This window comes from Acinonyx jubatus, chromosome B4, assembly GCF_027475565.1.
Source record: "Acinonyx jubatus isolate Ajub_Pintada_27869175 chromosome B4, VMU_Ajub_asm_v1.0, whole genome shotgun sequence".
NCBI lineage: Eukaryota > Metazoa > Chordata > Mammalia > Carnivora > Felidae > Acinonyx > Acinonyx jubatus.
In genome coordinates, this window is record NC_069387.1 from 38918638 (window position 1) to 38939071 (window position 20434).

At 38.1% G+C, this 20434-nt stretch overlaps 1 protein-coding gene across 5 annotated transcripts in view; it reads right to left on the bottom strand.

Annotated features, from left to right (window-relative positions):
• AKAP3 (A-kinase anchoring protein 3) overlaps nt 1-20434 on the bottom strand; it is a 51939-nt gene that overhangs the window by 11324 nt on the left and 20181 nt on the right. For 4 of the 5 annotated variants that reach the window (XM_027074081.2, XM_027074080.2, XM_053225734.1 and 1 more), the window contains one exon: nt 12884-15232. In XM_027074081.2, coding sequence (XP_026929882.1) covers nt 12884-15232 — 2349 coding nt within the window. The remainder of the gene's footprint in view (nt 1-12883; nt 15233-20434) is intronic. The other variant, XM_015061415.3, reaches the window with a different exon arrangement.

Consider the following 20434-nt stretch of genomic DNA (forward strand, 5'->3'; position numbering starts at 1 on the left):
CCAGGAAGACCTCCAGATCTCCTGGTCTGGAAGTCTTCAGGGATTACAACTGTGGGTATATTTACATACCTTAAAAGTTGCTGCCTGAGGATCTGGCTTACAATTAACCTGAAACTAGGCAATGTCTGAGATCCCTCCCTTTGGAACACTGACAGATGTGGGCACACCCTCAACAACTGGGACCTATTAAGAACAATTCAAGTGAGGTTCCAGTCCACATGGTGGTGAAATAGGGGAACCCGAAGTTCCCTCATCCCTCAAACACAGCACTGTTGAGGCCAGAGGACTTGGAATTCCAAGAGTACAGGCTGTGGAGTGGCAGACATCTCCAAGAGCCCACGGGGACAACTTGGCAGACCATAGGTATGTGATTGCAAACTGGGAGAGATAAAATGGGTGGCATAGGAACAGAGGGGAGGGATCCCCTTCTGTGGAGAGACAAAAGGAAGAGAGAGGCTGTGGAAGTGTAGGATTGTATTTGGATAAGAGAAAACCACGGACCAGGGAATGGACAAAATGGAGAAAGAATCAATTTCTAACGGCAGGGCTTTCTCTGGACTGGGGCCAGCTGCCCTGTTCATGCACCTGGGGAGGAGGGGAGCCAGTCCCAGGCTTGGTAACTAGCTCAGAGGTGCAGTCTGCAGTCAGAGAAAGCAATTCCCTCCCTTAAGTGCTGTGGGAAGAAGGCACAGAGCCATTCCAAGGACAAAAGACCCCGCAGGTGCCCGCCAACCAGAGGCCTTTGTTGGCTGGCTGAGTGGAGTGGCACTACCCTGGAACTGGGGCATGCAGAGTGGGATCCTTTAAGACACTGGGGTTTGAATCCAAGCCGAGCACCTGGGAGGTACAGGAGACTGCGGACTGGAACAAAACAGCCCGCTCACACACACGTGGCACTGTGAGGAGCCAGAGGCCCTTTGTTGGCTGGCTGGCTGGAGTACTACTTCCCTGAAACCAGGGTGTGCAGAGCAAGATCCTTTAATACATTGGGGTTTGAATCCCAGCCAAGCACCTGGGGGGCACAGGAGACTGTGGAGTGGAACAAACTGTCCTGCTCATGCCTGCATGGCACTGTAAAGATGGTCTGAACAGAGTGGTTTGGGACACCCAGTCTGGGGAGGAGAGAATGGGGATTTGCCATTATTCTCCCCATCACCAACAAGGTGGGATTTCAGGGAATGGACAAGGGGCCCACAGTGGAGGTGGGACATGCCTATGCCACACCACACCCATCCATGCCTGGTAACTGTGTACCCACCAGAGCAAGATTGACACTGACTGAACCAGACGGCCCCTCGTCCACACTAGGGCAGCCACTGGTCCCAAGGGTTATGTCAATGAACAAATCAAAGCACACCTGGTGGAAGGTCCAAACCACCACTACAAGTAGGGAGATAAAGCAATCAGAGTCACAACAACAGCTAGCATGTAACACACTCCAAAAACACCTCCTGAAGGGCCAGGCCCTGGACATCACATGACCCCTCTTTAATATAGTAGTGCTTGCAGGTACAGGACACATAAGAAGCTACTAAAACACATAAGGGACAGAAAACTAGCCAAAATGATGAAACAGAAGAATTCTGAAAAGAAATTCCAGGAAGAAATGACAGCTAGAGAATTGCTTAAAACAGACATAAACAATACATCTAATCAAGAATTTAGAATAATAGCCATAAGAATAATCACTGGTTTTGAAAAAAACATAGAAGACAGTAGAGAATCTATTGCTGCAGAGTTCAAGGAACTAAAAAACAGTCACGATGAATTAAGAAATGTTGTAAATAAGGTGCAAAACAAATAAGGTGCAAAATAAACTAGATTCAGTGACAGCAAGGATGGAAGAAGCAGAGGGGAGAATATGTGAAGCAGAAGATAAAATTATGGAAAATGATGAAGCTGAGAAAAAGAGATAAGAAAGTACTAGACCATGAGGGGAAAATTAGAGAACTAAGTAGTTCAATGAAACATAATAATATCTGTATCATAGGAGTGCCAGAAGAAGAAGAAGAGAGAGAAAGGGGCAGAAGGTTTATTGAACAAATTATAGAACTTCCCTAATCTGGGGAAGGGAGCAGACATCCAAATCCAGGAGGCACAGAGAACTCCCTTCAGATTTAACAGGAATAGGTCTTCTCCACAGCATATCATAATGCAACTGGAAAAATACAAAGATAAAGAGAGAATTCTGAAAGCAGCTAGGGACACACGGGCCTTAACCTACAAGGGTAGACACATCAAGGGTAGTAGCAGACCTGTCCACTAAAACTCGGCAGAAGGGAGTGGAAGGAAATATTCAATGTGCTGAATAGGAAAAATATGCAGCCAAGAATCCTTTATCCAGCAAGACTGTCATTCAGAATAGAAGGAGAGATAAAGGATTTCCCAGACAAACAAAAACTAAAGGAGTTTATGACCACTAAACCAGCCCTACAAGAGATCCTAAGGGAGACCTTGTGAGTGGAATGCTGCAAAGACTACAAAGGACCAGAGACACCACCACAAGCATGAAACCTACAGATAATACAATGACATTAAATCCGTATCTTTCAATAATAATGCTGAATGTAAATAGACTAAATGCTCTAATCAAAAGACATAGGGTATCAGAATGGATAAAAAAACAAGATCCATCTATATGCTGTCTACAGGAGACCCATTTTAGACCTGACAACACCTTCAGATTGAAAGTGAGGGGATGGAGAACCATCTATCATGCTATTGGAAGTCAAAAGAAAGCTGGAGTAGCCATATTTGTATCAGACAAACTAGATTATAAACTAAAGGTTGTAACAAGATATGAAGAAGGGGATTATATCATAATTACAGGGTCTATCCATCAAGAAGAGCTAACAATTATAAATTTTTATGCCCCCAACTTGGTGACTTCCAAATATATAAATCAATTAATCACAAATATAAACAACCTTTTGGATAAGAATCTGGTAACTGCAGGTAGCTTTAATACTCCACTTAGAGCAATGGACAGATCATCTAGGCAGAAAATCAATAAAGAAACAATGGCCCTGAATGATACACTGGACCAGATGGACTTGACAGATATACTCAGAACTTTTCATCCAACAGCTGCAGAATACACATTCTTCTCAAGTGCACATGGAACATTCTCCAAGATAGATCACATACTGGGTCACAAAACAGCCCTCAAAAAATATAAAAGAATTGAGATCATACTGTGCATATTTTCAGATCACAATGCTATGAAACTTGAGATCAACCACAAGAAAAAAATTTGGAAAATCCCCAAATGCATGGAGGTTAAAGAACGTCCTACTAAAGAATGAATGGGTCAACCAGGCAATTAGAGAAGAAATTTAAAAATATATGGAAGCAAATTAAAATGAAAACACAACAATCCAAACCCTTTGGGATGCAGCAAAGGAGTCCTAAGAAGAAAATACATTGCAACCCAGGCCTATCACAAGAAACAAGAAAAATCCTAAATATAAAATATAACTTCACACCTAAAGGAACTAGAAGCAGAACAGCAAATGAACTCCAAGGCCAGTTGAAGAAGAGAAATAATAAAGATTAGAACAGAAATAAACAATATAGAATCCAAAAAAAAAAAAAAAAAACCCAACCCAACCAGTAGAACAGATAAATGAATCTAAGAGCTGTTTTTTTTGAAAAAATAAAGTTGATAAATCTCTAGCCAGACTTCTCAAAAAGAAAACAGAGAGGATCCAAATAGATAAAATCACAAATGAAAAAGGACAGATCACAACCAACACCACAGAAATACAAACAATTATTAAAGAATACTATGAAAAATTATATGCCAACAAACTGGAAAACCTGGAAGAAATGGACAAGTTCCTAGACACCCACACACTACCAAAACTCAAACAGGGAGAAATAGAAAATTCGAACAGACCCATAACCATCCAAGGAATTGAATCAGTTATCAAAAATCTCCCAACAAATTAGAGACCTGGGCCAGATGGCTTCCCAGGGGAATTCTACCAGACATTTAAAACAGAGTTAATACCGATCTTCTCAAGCTGTTCCAAAAAATAGAAATAGAAGGAAAGCTTCCAGACTCATTCTATGAAACCAGCATTACCTTGATTCCCAAACTAGACAGAGACTCCACAAAAAAGGAGAGTTACAGGCCAATATTCCTGAGAACACAGATGCAAAAATTCTCAACAAGATACTAGCAAATTGAATTCAAGTGTATTAAAAGAATTATTCACCATGATCAAGTGGGATTCATTCCTGGGTTGCAAGGTTGGTTCAATATTTGCAAATCAATCAATGTGTACAGCACATTAATAGAAGAAAGGATAATAACCATATGATCCTGTTAATAGATGCAGAAAAAGCATTTGACAAAATACAGCATCCTTTCTTAATAAAAACCTTCAAGAAAACCGGGATAGAAGGAACATACCTTAACATCATAAAAGACATATATGAAAAGTCCACAGCTAATATCATCCTCAATGGGGAAAAACTGAGAGCTTTCCCTCTGAGATCAGGAACATGGCAGGGATGTCCACTCTCACCACTGTTGTTTAACATAGTGTTGGAAGTCCTAGCTTCAGCAATCGGATGACAAAATAAAAGCCATCCAAATTGGCAAAGAAGTCAAACTTTCACTTTTTGCAGATGACATGATACTCTACATGGAAAACCCAAAAGACTCCACCAAAAAGCCACTAGAACTGATACATGAACTCAGCAAAGTTGCAGGATACAAAAATCAATGCACAGAAATCGGTTGCATTTCTATACGTCAATAATGAAGCAACAGAAAACCAAGAAATTGATCCCATTTACAATGCACTAAGAACCATAAAATAACAAGGAATAAACCTAACCAAAGATGTAAAATATCTGTATGCTGAAAACTATAGAAAACTTATGAAAGAAATTGAAGAAGACACAAAGAAATGGAAAAACATTCCATGCTAATGGATTGGAAGAACAAATATTATTAAAATGTCAAGGGGCGCCTGAGTGGCTTAGTCGGTTAAGCGGCCGACTTCGGCTCAGGTCATGATCTCGCGGTCCGTGAGTTAAAGCCCTGCGTCGGGTTCTGTGCTGACAGCTCAGAGCCTGGAGCCTGTTTCAGATTCTGTGTCTCCCTCTCTCTGCTCCTCCCCTGTTCATGCTCTGTCTCTCTCTGTCTCAAAAATAAATAAACGTTAAAAAAAATTAAAAATAAAATAAAATGTCAATACTACCCAAAGCAATCCACACATTCAATGCAATCCCAATCAAAACTGCACTGGTATTATTCTCAAAGCTAGAAAAAACAATCCTAAAATTAGTATGGAACCACAAAAGACCCCAAATAGCCAAAGCAATGTTGAAAAAGAAAACCAAAGCAGAGGCATCACAATGCTGGACTTTAGCCTCTACTACAAAGCTGTAATCATCAAGGCAGTATGGTATTGGCACAAAAACAGACATATATAATAGAGAAACCAGAACTGGACACACAAATATATGGACAACTAATCTTTGACAAAGCAGGAAAGAGTATCCATTGGAAAACAGTCTCTTTAGCAAATGGTGCTGAGAGAACTGGACAAGCAACATGCAGAAGAATGAAACTGGACCACTTTCTTACACTACACACAAAAATAAATTCAAAATGAATGAAATACCTAAATGTGAGACAGTAAACCATCAAACCCTAGAGGAGAAAACAGGCAACAATCTCTTTGATCTCAGCCACAGCAATTTCTTGCTCGACATGTCTCTGAAGGCAAGGGAAATCAAAGCAAAAATGAACTATTGGGACCTCTTCAAAATAAAAAGCTTCTGCACAGGGAAGGAAACAACAAAACTAAAAGGCAACTGATGGAATAGGAGAAGATATTTGCAAATGACATATCAGATAAAGGGTTAGTGTCCAAAATCTACAAAGAACTTACCAAACTCAACACCCGAAAAACAAATAACCTGATGAGGAAATGGGCAGAATGGAATGTCACTTTTCCAAATAAGACATTCAGATGGCTAACAGACACATGAAAAGATGCTCAACATTACTCATCATCAGGGAAATACAAATCAAAACCACACTGAGATACCACCACACACTGGTCAGAGTGGCTAAAATGGACAACTCAGGAAACAACAGATGTTAGTGAGGATGTAGAGAAACAGGAACCCTCTTGCACTGTGGGAATGCAAACTGGTGCAGTCACTCTGGGAAACAGTGTGGAGGTTCCTAAAGAGATTAAAAATAGAACTACCCTATGATCCAGCAATAGTACTACTAGGAATTTATCCAAAGAATAAAGGAGTGCTGATTCATAGGGGCACATGTACTCCAATGTTTATAGCAGTGATTTCAACAATAGCCAAATTATGGAAAGAGCCCAACTGATGAATGGATAAAGAAGATGTGGTTTATATATACAATGGAATACTACTTGGCAATGAGAAAGAATAAAATCCTCCCATTTGCAACAACGTGGATGGAACTGGAGGGTATTATGCTAAGTGAAATAAGTCAGTCAGAGAAGGACAGATATCATATGTTTTCACTCATCTGTTGAACTTGAGAAACTTAACAGAAGAATATGGGGGAAGGGAAGGGGAAAAATAGTTGCAAACAGAGAGGGAAGTAAACCTATAAGAGACTCTTAAATACAAAGAACAAACTGAGGATTGATGGGAGGGGCAGGGGAGAGGAGAAAATGGGTGATGGGCATTGAGGAGGGCACTTGTTGGAATGAGCACTGGGTGTTGTATATAAGTGATGAATCACAGGAATGTACCCCCAAAACCAAGAGCACACTGTATACACTTGACAATACATTATATTAAAAAAAAGAACAAATCAAGCTAATCAGAAAATCACTAAGATCTGAGAAACAGCCAAAAGCTAGGGCACAGCTGAATAATAAGTTTCATCTCCTATATAAGGCCACTCCTTCAAGGCTAGGAAAGAGCTGTTTCACCTAATACATAGAAACAAACAAAGAGTTAAACAAGATGAGAAGACAGAGTAATATATTCCAAACAAAAGAATAAGACAAAACTTCAAAAAAGAGACCTTAATGAAATGGAGATAAGTAATTTACCTGATAAAGAGTTCAAAGTAGTGGTCAGAAAGATGCTCACCAAACTCAGGAGAAGAATAGATAAACATGGTGAGAACGAACAATGAGATGGAAAAGATAAGAAAGTACCATACAGAAGTCACAGATCTGAAGAATACAATAGTTAAACTGAATAAAGCACTAGAGACGTTCAATAGAAGACTAGATGGAGTAGAAGAACAGATCAGTGACCCAGAGACAGCAATGGAAATGACCCAAACAGAGCAGCAAAAAGAAAAATGAAGTTTTTAGTGTAGGAAAACTTCAAACAGAAGTTTGCATTATAGGAGCCCAGAAGAGAAGACAGTAGAAAATTTATTTGAATAAATAATGGCTAAAAACATTCCTAACCTGGGGAAGTAAACAGACATCCACCTCCAGGAAACAATGAAAGTTCCACATAAAATGAACCCAAAGAGATTATTTAATTTATAATTGAGATGTTAAAAGTTAAAGATAAAAAGAGAATATTAAAAGCAGCAAGAGAAAAACAACTTGTCCTATAGAAGGGAACCTCCATAAGACTATCAGGAGATTTTTCAGCAAAAATTTTGCAAGCCAGAAGGAAGTGGTATGATAAATTCAAAGGGCTGGGGGAAAAAAAAATCTTCCAGTTGAGAAGAGTCTACTGGCAAGGTTATCAATCAAAATTGAAGGAGAGATAAAAAGTTTCCCAGAAAAGCAAAAGCTAAAAAAGTACATTATTATTATTCTACCCTTATAAGAAATGTTACAGGAACTTCTTTAAGCTAAAAACAAAAGGCACTAACTAGTAACAAGAAAACATATGAAAGTAAAAATCTCTTTGGTGAATGCAAATGTTAGTAAAGGTAGTGAATTAGCCACTTATAAAGCTAGTATAAAGGTTAAAAGACAAAAGTAGCAAAATCCAGTGTAACTATAATAACAGTTAAGGGAATACAAAATAAAAAGATATAAACTAGGACATTAAAAATGCAGAACATGGGGGAGGTGCAAAAAAGGAATTTTAAAAATGTGCTCAAACTTAAGATGCTATCAACTTAAATAGACTGTTGTAAATATAGGATGTTATATGTAAACCTTATGGTAACCATAAAGCAATAATCTAGATACACATAAGACAATGAAAAAGAATTCTAAATGTAACGCTAAAAAAAATCACCAAACCACAAGAGAAGAAAGCAAGAGAAGAAAGGAACAGAGAGGAACAACAAAAACAGAAAATAATCATGAAATTGGATTTAAAAAACCCACAAGACCCATTTGTTTGTTGCCTGCAAGAGATTTACCTCAGATCTAAGGACACACACACTGGGCTCAAATAAAATCAGAAATGAAAGAGGAGAAGTTTACAACTGATACTACAGAAATACCAAGGGTTATAAGAGTGTACTATGAAAAACTACATGCCAGAAAATTGGACAACCTAGAAGAAATGTATAAATTCCTAGAAACATATACTCTTTCAAGGCTGGATCATGAAGAAAATCTGAATAGACCGATTTCTAGCAAGGAGATTGAGTCAGTAATCTGATTCAACAAACAAAAGTCCAGGACCAGATGGCTTCACTGGTGAATTCTACCAGACATTCAAAGAAGATTTAATACCTGTCTTTCTCAAACTATTCCAAAAAAATTGAAGAGGAGAGAACACTTCCAAACTCATTGTACAGGTCAGGCATTACCTTGATACCAAAACCATATAAGGACACCAGAAAAACAAATCAGAGGCCAACATCCCTAAATGAACATAGATACAACATCCTCTACAAAATATTAGCAAACCAAATTCAACATTACAATAGAAGAATCATACACCATGCTCAAGTGGCATTTATTCCAAGGATGCAAGGATGGCTCAACATTTACTAATGAATCAATATGATATACCACATTAACAAAGTAAAAGATTAAAGTTATATGATCATCTCAATAAATGCAGAAAGAAGCATGTGACAAAATTTAATACCCACTTATGATAAAAAGCACTCAACAAAGTGGGTATAGAAGGAACCTACGTCAATACAATGAAGGCTTTATATGACAAAGCCACAGCTAATATCATACTCAATGGTGAACAGTTGAAAGCTTTTCCTCTGAGATCAGGAACAAGACAAGAATGCTCTAGCCACTTTTATTCAACATATTATTGGAAGTCCTAGTCACAGAAATTAAGCAAGAAAAGGAAATGAAGGGCATCCAAATCAGAAAGGAAGAAGCAAAATTCTCTCTAATTACAGGTGACATGAATATATATATATCCCTAAAGACACCACCAAAAACCTGTCAGAACTAATTTATGAAATTAAGTAAAGTTGCAGGAAAAAAATCAATATACAGATATCTGTTTTGTTTCTATACAATAATAACAAATTACTAAAAAGAGAAATTAAAACAATCCTATTTACAATTGCATCAAAAGGATAAAATACCTAGAAATAAATTTAACCAAAAAAGTGAAAGTACTGTGAAATGAAAATTGTAAGACACTGATAAAAGAAATTGAAGATGACACAAATAAATGTAAAGGTATCCTGTGCTCATGGATTGGAAGAACTAACATTGTTAAAATGTCCATACTACCCAAAACAATCTACAGATTCAATGCAATATGTATCAAAATCCAGTGGCATTTTTCACAGAACTAAAACAAATAATTCTAAAATTTGTAAGGAACCACAAAAGGCCCCACATAGCCAAAGCAGTCTTGAGAAGGAAAAAACAAACCTGAATGTACCATGCCTGCTGATTTTAAACTGTGCTACAAAGCTATACTAATCAAAAATTATGGTTTTGCCACTAAAAACAGACACATAAGTCAATGGAACAGAATGGAGAGCCCAGAAATAAGCCCACACATATATAGTCAATTAATTTACAAAAAGGAGCCTAGAATATGCAACAAGGAAAGAACAGTTTATTCAATAAATGGTGCTCAGTAAACTGGACAGCTACATGCAAAAGTATGAAACTAGGCCACTACCTTACATCATATAAAAAATTAACTCAAAATGGATTAAATACTTGAATAGAAGACCTGAAACCATAAAATTCCTAGAATAAGACACAGGTGGTAAGTTCCATGACACTGGTCTTAGTGATTTTTTTTGAGTCTGACTCCAAAGGCAAGGGAAATGAAAGCAGAAACAAATAGGGACTACATCAAACTAAACAGCTTCTGCAGAACAATAGAACCATCAACAAAATGAAAAGGCAGCCTATTGAATGGGAGAAAATATTTACACATTACACATCTGATAAGGGGTTAATATTCAAAATATATGACTCCTACAACTTAACAACAAAACACAAGCAACCTGATTAAAAAATAATTTAGAGAAAGACAAATATTGCATGATTTCATTTATATATGGAATCTAAAAAACAAAACAAATTAATAAACAAACAGACAAAAACAGACTCTTAAATACAGAGAACAAACTAGGGGTTGCCAGAGGGAAGGAGTGTGGAGGGTGGCAAAACTGGTGAAAGAGATGAAAAGGTATAAGGTTTTAGTCATACAATAAATAAGTCATGGAGATGAAAAGTCCAGCATGGGGAATGAAGTCAATAACATTGTAATAACCTTGTATGGTGAAAGATGGTGACTACACTTAATTGTGGTGAGCACTGAGTAATGTGTAGAATTATAAAATTACTACTTTGTACATCTGAAACTAATACATTGTATGCCAACCATATTTCAATAAATTTTAAGAATAATGCAACAAAAAATGGGCAGAAGATCTGAATAGATATTTTTTGAAAGAAGACAGATGTTCAATATCTAATTGAAGTACTTATCAGGGAAAAGCAAATCAAAACCGCAATAAAATATCACTTCATACCTGTTAGAATGGCTATTATAAAAAAGACAAGAAATAACAAGAATTGGAGAAGATGTGGAGAAAAGGAAATTCTCACACACTGTTGGTGGAAATGTAAATTGGTATAGGCACTGTGGCAAGTGGTATGGAAATTCTTCAAAAAATGAAAAATAGAACTACCCTATAATCCAGCAATTCCACATCTGAGTATTTATCTGAAGAATACAAAAACACAAATTTGAAAAGCTATATGCACCTGTATGTTCATTGCAGCATTTTTTACAGTAGTCAAGATATGGAAACAACCCAAGTATCCTTCAATGGGTAAATGGATAAAGAAGGTATGGGGTGTGTGTGTGTGTGTGTGTGTGTGTGTGTGTGTGTGTGTGTGTGTGTGTATGTGATGGAACAGTACTCAGCCATAAAAAAGGAGGAAATCTTGTCAGTTGTGACAACTTGAGGGTGGAACTCGAGGGTGTAATGCTAAGTGGAATAGTCAGAGAAAGACAAATACTATATGATTTCCAGATTTATATCTTGAATCTAAAAAACAAAACAAAAACAAACTCATAGAGATAGAAAACAGACTGGTAGTTATCAGAGGGAAACTGGGTTAGGAGTGAGTGAAATAGGTGAAAGAGTTGAATCATGTGGTGATGGATGGTAACTAGACTTACGGTGAAAATCACTTTATAGTATATCCAGATATTGAATTATAATGTTGTATACCTGAAACAGATATGCAGGTATACTAGTTTTATTATACTTTGCTTTATTGTGCTTTGCAGATATTGTGTTTTTAACAAAGTGAAATTTGTGACAACCCTGCATTAAGCAAATCTATTGGTGCCATTTTTCCAACAGAATTTGTTCACTCTGTCTCTGTGTTATATTTTGGTGATTTCGCAATATTTCAAACTTTTTCATTATTATTATATTTGTTGTAGTGATCTTGACTAGTGATTATACTTTCTAAGAGCTCAAAAATGGTTAACACTTTTAGCAATAAAGCATTTTTTAAAGTATGTACTTTTTAAAGAGATAATGCTAGTGCACACTTAATAGACTACACTATAATGCAAACATAACTTTTATATGCACTGGGAAACCAAAAAAATTTGAGTTTATTGCAGTGGTGTGGAACAGAACCCACAATGTCTTTGAGGTCTGCCTGTAGTGTTTGTTATATACCAGTTCTACCACACACACACACACACACACACACACACACATTTCTTCAGTAAGCAGTTCCAAGGCCTATACGTGGAGAAGCAAGGAGTTCGAAGGCACAAGGCACTCTTACCTTTACCAGTAATAACAGTGAAAACTTGGGTTTCCCATCTGCCTTATTCTTTACTCTTATTTCTCAATTGAACTTAGAGTATGGGGAAGAGGGATGTTATTTATTGAATCCCTTCAAATCCCCAATACTTCCTAGACAATCAGCTGAGAGAATAATCACAGGTTTGAAAGGGTATGAGCCTGGATTCTTTACCCCACTCCCAACTCCCTTAACACATCCCCGGGATGCCTCCAAGCAGCTCCTTCTCATACTTTGGGAAATATGCTGTCTTATCCAAACTTCAGCCTGAGGCCCAGACCTTTATCTGACTCTTGCTAAACCTCTTAGAGGTTTTTTACCTGTGCATTCCCAACAATACATGCAGAAAAATACATGTATATATATATACACACACACATACACACATACATATCACATACATGATATGTGATGAATATAAAACTTATCCCACTTATATATGTGATTATATAAGATCTATCCCTCTTTTCCCCATTTGATATGCTTCCTATTGGGCAAAATCTAATTTTACTTTATCCGTTATTTCTTCCAAGAGGCATCTTCAAATTCTTGCTGTCCCCATTCTACCCTTCTTGTGGCTATCTTCCCATTCAGAAAGAAAACAGAACTTAAAACCCTAGTTAACCCTTAATAGATCTCTCCAAATTCCTCTGGCTCTACTTCCTTACCTTCTCCTGGATTCCTTCATCATCACCAGCAAAGTACAAAATAGGGACATTGAGTTCAGAGGCGGCTACCCACTGAAGTACGGCTTGGAGTTGCTTGTTCTGAACTGTGTCAGTTAGGTTATGATTGCTGACAATCACTTTGGGTGCTGCATACCCTTCAGGGGGCTGTCCTGATATACCTCTCAATTCATTATGGATAGCTTGATAGGCATTCTGCAGGACAGCCTCTGCTGTCCCTGTGCCCTTGATTGGTAAACACTCATATAAATTATCTGGGAAGGCTGAAGTTGGCCTGCTTGCATCCCCAGACTTATCATCGCCCAGCTCTGCCAAGGGAGAGTCACAGGACTTGGCAATAATGAGACATAACTTCATCACTGAATCCATCAGATATTCTACCATCTGCCCATTCATGTGGCCATCTAGTTGGTTAACAACCATCTTGGTCAGCCCAGCAAAGGTACCACCAGCCTCATCACCTTCACTTAATTTGATGGAAGAAGGGGTTACAGGTCTTTCACACTGGTAGTTATATTCTTCCTTAACTGGCTGTTCTGGTACCTTGGGTTCAGAGCTACGGTCACTCTTGAAAATGGTCTCACCAAGTAAATTCCGGATAAAGTTAAAGAAAACACTCTTTAGATCCTTCTTTTCTGCTTCATCTTGGTCACCTCCCATATGAGGAGACTTAAGGCTGGACTCATCAGGAACTTCAGGGGACTTGTTGGCAGGCAGGTTGGTGCTGCCAGCAGCTTCAAGGAAGCTCTGTGCATCCATGCTTCCTCCCTGTGCCAGGTGGTACTGAATCAGAAGTAAGGCTGATACAATCAGGTCCTTGGCCAAGGAGTCTGAATCACACATAAAATTCTCAGGTTTCTCTCGGCATTGTATAGGGGGGCTGAGGTTGCAAGTATCCAGAGGATATCCCAGGGGAATGTCTGGTACAGGCTTATACTGTTTGTTGGGAGCTGCAAATGTTGCCTGTTGGAAACCCAGAGATTTTCCTTCTTTTTGCTGACTTTTATGCCAAAAGCTCAATCCCTCTTTGATAATGTGTTCACCCAGAGTTTCGGCACAAGTCTTCTTTTCTGGTTTGGATGCGGGAGAGTACATTTTTTCCCTCAATTTACCTTCAGATTTCATTGATGCAAAGTTTACATTTTGTTTCTTAGGGTCACCCATTCCTTTCATGGAGACAAGGGAGTAACTCTCAGACTTGTCCTTGGTTTTCCTGATAATTTCTGGAGGTTTCTTTGCAAACATCACGGTGTATAGCTTACCCAGCATGGCATCCATGATATCTGTGGCCTTCTGGCTTCCGTGAGAGAATAAACTTCTTTTCACAGCTGAGACAAAATCTGAATCAGTCATGAGGGTCCCTGTGACACTGTGGAGGTTCTTCATGAAGGAGTCAATGAGATCTGAGACAACCTCTTTTGCATGCTTGAGCAGTACCTTCTTTAGCAGGATGGTGGCAATAGTTGTGTCCTTCACTTGGATCTTCAGTGTCTTCATAATGGAAACCATCATATCAGATACCACACTGTTAGCATAGGTCATTATCCCTTGACTAACAGAAGCTGTAAAGTCATCAGGCCTTTCTTGCCCTCTGAACATCTTTCTCTCCCCAGATAACCTTCCACCCTCTTTGGCATCACCTGCGTTACGAGATTCAAACACCTCCTTATAGAAGAAAGACTTCTTAGAAGCAGGCTTGTCATCTGGACCCTTGCTTTCTTTGGTGCTCTCTTTCATCTTCAGAGTGGTCTTATATTTCAAATGTGGGGGACTCCGTAATAATCCTGAGGCTCTGTCACCAGAGCCAGGAGTCTTATCTGAGGTAGCATTCTTGGAACATGCAGAGACTGTCTTGTTCACCAGATCTGATGCCACCTTACTCAAGCTTTTGCTGGGTATGGGCTCATCTCCTATGTACAATGACTGGTGGACACATTTGTTTTCAGAGCCATCTATCCTCTCATTGATCTCCTTGCGGGCCATGGCTATGACTAGATTTGTGAGGCGATTAGCATAGAAGGAAACTTCATCTACTGAACTCCCATTACCAAGTGGGACACTGGGGCCCTGGACAGGGTTTTCTCTGTGCATCATCTCAAAATGCAATCTTCCTGGACTGCCCTTGGTTGTGGTATTGTAATAGTCCACAGAAAAACCACTGTGGGGGTCTCCTCCTGGGTTGCTCATTTCCCCGCCATGTGAGGATTCTCCAGGCTTGAACCTAGCATCTTGGAACCCTGCTGTACTTTTTTCCAGGTCTCTGCGTAGCCAGCTGAGCACTCTGATAGGATCAGTTGAGGCTTCCTTAAAAATAGACAAGGATTCATCCGACTATAACAGAGTAAAGATATGGGACATTCAGAACAACCTCAAAGATTAGTTACAAAAATGGTCACCTCTCTCAAGCCTTAACTGCTGCATCATCACAATAAAAGTAACCAACATTTATGGAGTACTTAGTATGTATCAGGCACTGTTATAAGTATTTCAATACTATTATCTCATTTAACATTATTTTGCAGTGAACTTAAATGTTAGCTCTCTTATTATCTGCATTTTACAGAGGAGGGAATTGAAGAACTGAGAGATTCAGTTAGTTACTTATTTGAGGTTATACAGCTAATCACTGACGGAGCAGGAATTCCAACCTAGGCAGTCTGACTCTTGAATCCCTACTGTCAGCCACTACATGATATTGCTTTTAACAACATACATCCTTAAGATCTGAAAAGTCAACAGCTACGCAACAGAGTTAGCATTGGAACTGAATCCAGTTTTTATTATATTTATATTACTTGCTATTTCCTATGGTTTATCTGTTTTTATTTAGGTCTCTTACCACAACTATAGTCTTCAGAAAATTAGAGAATTCAAGGACAATTGTACATAATTGATCACTCTGCCAGTTACACAAGCACAATTTTGATATGTTAAATGGCTTCCAGTGAACTATTTGATATCACTTAAGTGAACAATCTAATTTATAATAGAGGAATTAATATCTGTGGATAATTTATCAGTTTTGAATGAATACAGATTCTTTAATGCACACTAGCTGTGATAAGCACATGTACATATAGTATATGTTTACATATTGTAATCTATAATTTTCACTTGGACACAGGCTAAAATAATATGTGAAAGTGTCCTATTTACTATCAAATGTAAAGGAGCAGTGTAATAGAGTAATGTCTGTCTAGGAATGACTACAAGTATCACCCATCTTTAAAGAATGATTTGGTTCACAGTAGTAACCACAGAAAGGTAGAAATATGAGTGATCTAAACATTTTCCTTTTTTGACATACCTTTGTGTTATTTGTTTTGTTGTGTTTTTAACTAACTCTATTAAAGTTTCTTAAGTTGGATACTTTATTATCTGAGTTTCCAGTTTCTTATCTGTCAAATGGGAATAACAGCAAACTCTTCGTAGTATTATTATGAGGATTAAATGAGATAATTTATAACCATCAAAAAAAATAATGATTTGTCATTTTAATTACCAAGTGTCATATAGTTACTAGATACTATTTCTTAAATACTTGTGTTTTCCGGGCACTGGACTAGGTGCTTTACACACATTATTTCACTTAATCTACATATATGCTCTACACTGGCTGTATTACTATTCTAGTTTCATAGGTGACAAAATTGTGGCTTAGAGAAGATACATAAATTGGCTAGTATCTCAGAGCTACCATATGATGGAGTTTAGTATCCAAATACAGTTCTGACTCCAGAATTGGCTCTCCACACCTACAGTACACCGCTGTGTTTTAATGACTTGGAAAGAAGAGAAAAGCAGTTGTATCAGTCTATGGGGCTGGTTTAAGGGATCCATGGGCCATGGCAGTTGGTGTAAAGTCCTCCTAGATGGTTCTCCTAATTTGAATAATAGCTGTTTCAGGGAAATTTTGTACTTCAGTGGAAAACTATGCATAATCTTATAGCATAGTCTTCCACATCTTCTGATCCTCTTGGAGCTATTTTGCAACTCTGTAGATAAGTGATAGCAATTCAATAGAATCCTTATTTACACATGTTAATTCTCAGAGAAGGTTCCACTGACTTCCTCCCCCACTGTGGAAAAGGTCAGTTTTGCTTACATTTGCACCTTCACTTCAATATCCCTGAACCATATATGTGGTTCTTTTCTTTGATTTTCCTTTGAACCTCACCAGTTCCTTGTCAATGATTAAAGAAAACCTTTAATGTGAGTTTATTTCTATACATATATGAAGCTTATTAATTCACCCTTCTCTGAAAATGATATTTTAATAGTTTTGGAAGTCTTTGCCAAGATGTCCAAAAGATTCATCTTTAGAGAATATTGAGGGAAGTGTACCAGGTACATTTTTTCTTTGACCCCAGAGATGAATTCAAGGTGGCAATAGAACTTTGCAGACATTTTCTTTTTCTATTTTTAATTTTCCTATGTACTGATTTTGCTTTTGGTTTTCATTTTGGTTCTTTTATGGCCAATAACCATTGGTGGCAGCAATGATCAAGAACTTGGTTTTATTGCTTAACCATTTTGTGATTCCTTAATGGAATAATTGTTATAGAGATTTATTTTCTATTGGGCAAGAGACAACGTATTTTTTGCTCCTCTCAAGCTCAAAGTAATTAAGAATTTTGTGCCCACTTGGAAGGAGAAGAGCTCTTTGATTTATGCACATGTGATTTTTGTGTTTCTGTTTACTTTTGATGAATGGCCAAAAGTTCATTATTTTTTATTGAGATTTAATTGACATATAACATTATATTAGTTTCAGATTAAAATTATAATGATCCAATATTTGCATTATTGCAAAATGATCACCACCATAAGTCTAGTTAACATCCATCACCATGCATAGTTCAAAATATTTTTCTTGTGACAAGAACTTTTAAGATCTACTCTCTTTGCAACTTTCAGATATACAACATAGTATTATTAACTATGGTCACCATGCTATACATTAAATCCCCAGGATTTATTTATTTTATAGTTGGAAGTTTATACCTTTTGACCCTCTTCACCCATTTTGCTCACTCTCACAACACCCACCTCTGGCAGCCACCCACCTGTTCTCTGCATCTATGAGTCCCTTTTTTTTTTTTTTAAGATTCTACATATAAGTGAGATCATATGGTATTTGTCTTTCTCTGTCTTATTTCACTTAGCTTAATACCCTCTAGGTCCATCCATGTTATTGCAAATGGCAAGACTCCCTTCTTTTTATGGCTGGATAATAGTCTGTTGTGTATTTTCTTTATTGAGTCATCCATGGATGGACACTTAGGTTGCTTTCATGTATTGGTTATTGTAAATAATGCTGCAATAAACACAGGGGTGCAGCTATCTCTTAAAAATAGTGATTTTGGGGGCGCCTGGGTGGCTCAGTCGGTTAAGCCGCCGAGACTTCGGCTCAGGTCATGATCTCACAGTCTGTGGGTTCGAGCCCCACATCAGGCTCTGTCCTGACAGCTCAGAGCCTGGAGCCTGCTTCGGAGTCTGTGTCTCCCTCTCTCTCTGCCCCTCCCCTGCTCATGCTGTCTCTCTCTGTTGAAAAAAAAAAAATTAAAAAAAAATAGTGATTTTGTTTCCTTCAGATATACAAAGGAATTGCTGGATCATATGAAAATTATTAATTTTAATAATTTCCTCATGTGGTTACAATTAGTATTAAATGACATAATATGCACAAAACTGTGTAATCTTATGGTGGTGGATATGATTAATACTACTCCAACATTTCATGTTGAGATTAGATTTCAGAAGAGATAAGAGAAGATTAAGAGAAGTCAATAAGCTTGATAATACAGTGAAACATAGCTGGCCATCTATGGGAGTACTAGGGAATAAAACTTGACTTCCTGGGGTGCCTGGGTGGCTCACTCGGTTAGGCGTCTGACTTCGGTTCAGGTCATGATCTCACGGTTTGTGAATTAGAGCCCCATGTCCAGCTCTGTGCTGACAGCTCAGAGCCTGGAGCCTGCTTCAGATTGTGTCTCCTCCTCTCTCTGCCCCTCCCCTGCTCATGCTCTGTTTCTGTCTCTCAATAATAAACATTAAAAAAATTGAAAAAAACCCCTAACTTGACTTCCTGTATATATGGGAAGTACTGCCCTGGATGAAAAGCGAAGTACTGGAAGACAGTATGGCTAGGGATGTGTACTGTGATTCATTCCTATCAGACCAGGTAGGAGCTATGGGAGATTCATTCCTATCAGACCAGGTAGGAGTTCAGCTACTTGCTGAGCTTCTGTGATGAATTTTTTTTAACATTTTTTTTCTGGGGTGCCTGGGTCACTCCGCTGGTTAAGTGTCTGACTCTTGATTTCAGCTCAGGTCATGATCTTACAGTTTGTTAGTTCAAGCCCCACGTCAGGCTCTGTGCTGACAGTGCAGAGCCTGCTTGGGATTCTCTCTCTCTCTCTCTCTCTCTCTCTCTCTCTCTCTCTCTCTGCCCCTCACCCACTCGTGCTCTCTCTCAAATAAACTTACAAAAATTGTTTTTCTGAACCAAAGATCAGTAAAAAGTGGGAAATTCTATATGGACATAATTTAGCTTTAAGAAGAAGTTTTAAGAAAGAGTGCTGCCTATAGGCATGTCCAAGAAAGGGACAGAGAAAAGGTGGTGGAGTCAGAGAGAGACAGCATTCAAGAAATGGAAAAATCAGGTTCCAATACACAAACTATCCACCAGTAGGACCAACTTGATGGCCCTCTACTGCAGAGGTGATTTAGGGATTTAGGGGAGATGATGTGTAATACAAACTATCTGCATAATTCAATATGTATACAGTGTTTGTGTACAACACACTCTACTAGAAACTGTGGGACATGTAAAGATGAAATAAATATGATCTTGCCTTCTGGAAGCATAAAGTCCACTGTAGAGACAAAATATGAACACAAATATTACTAAATACTATGTGATCAGTGTTATAAAAGAATAAAAAGAGAGATGCTTAATGTTACACAAGGGGCAGATAATTTGGGGTGGGTGACTAGAAAAAGTAGTGGCATTTGAGATGGACTTTTAAACATTTTGGTAGTCAGATATAACAGGGTGGGCGTGGCAACAAAATGACATATGCAAAGTATAGTATTTGGGATAATGCTAGGTTTAAATCAAATAGCCCCTGAAGTATCAGTGGTAGAAGAAAGTAGAGGTTTATTTCTCAATCACTTTGCTTACAGAGGACATTCAATGAGAAGCTTTCTTTGCAGTGATTCAGGGACCTAGGCTCTGCTTTTGCATAGTTTCACTCTCCTCAAAATCTATTCTTCAGGTTTATGGGGAAATATCAAGATCACAGAGAACTGAATGGGAGACTTTTGTGGTCCAGGCCTGGAAATGTCAAACATCACTTCTACCGATATTCCTTTTGTCTTTGTCTTTTGAAAGTTTGATTGTAATGTGTCTCAGCATGGGTCGCTTCGAGTTCATTTTTCTTGGAGTTTATTGAACTTTTTGGATGTTTATATTCATGCCTTTCTTCATATTTGCAAAGCTTTAAGCCATTATTTTCTCAAATATCCTCT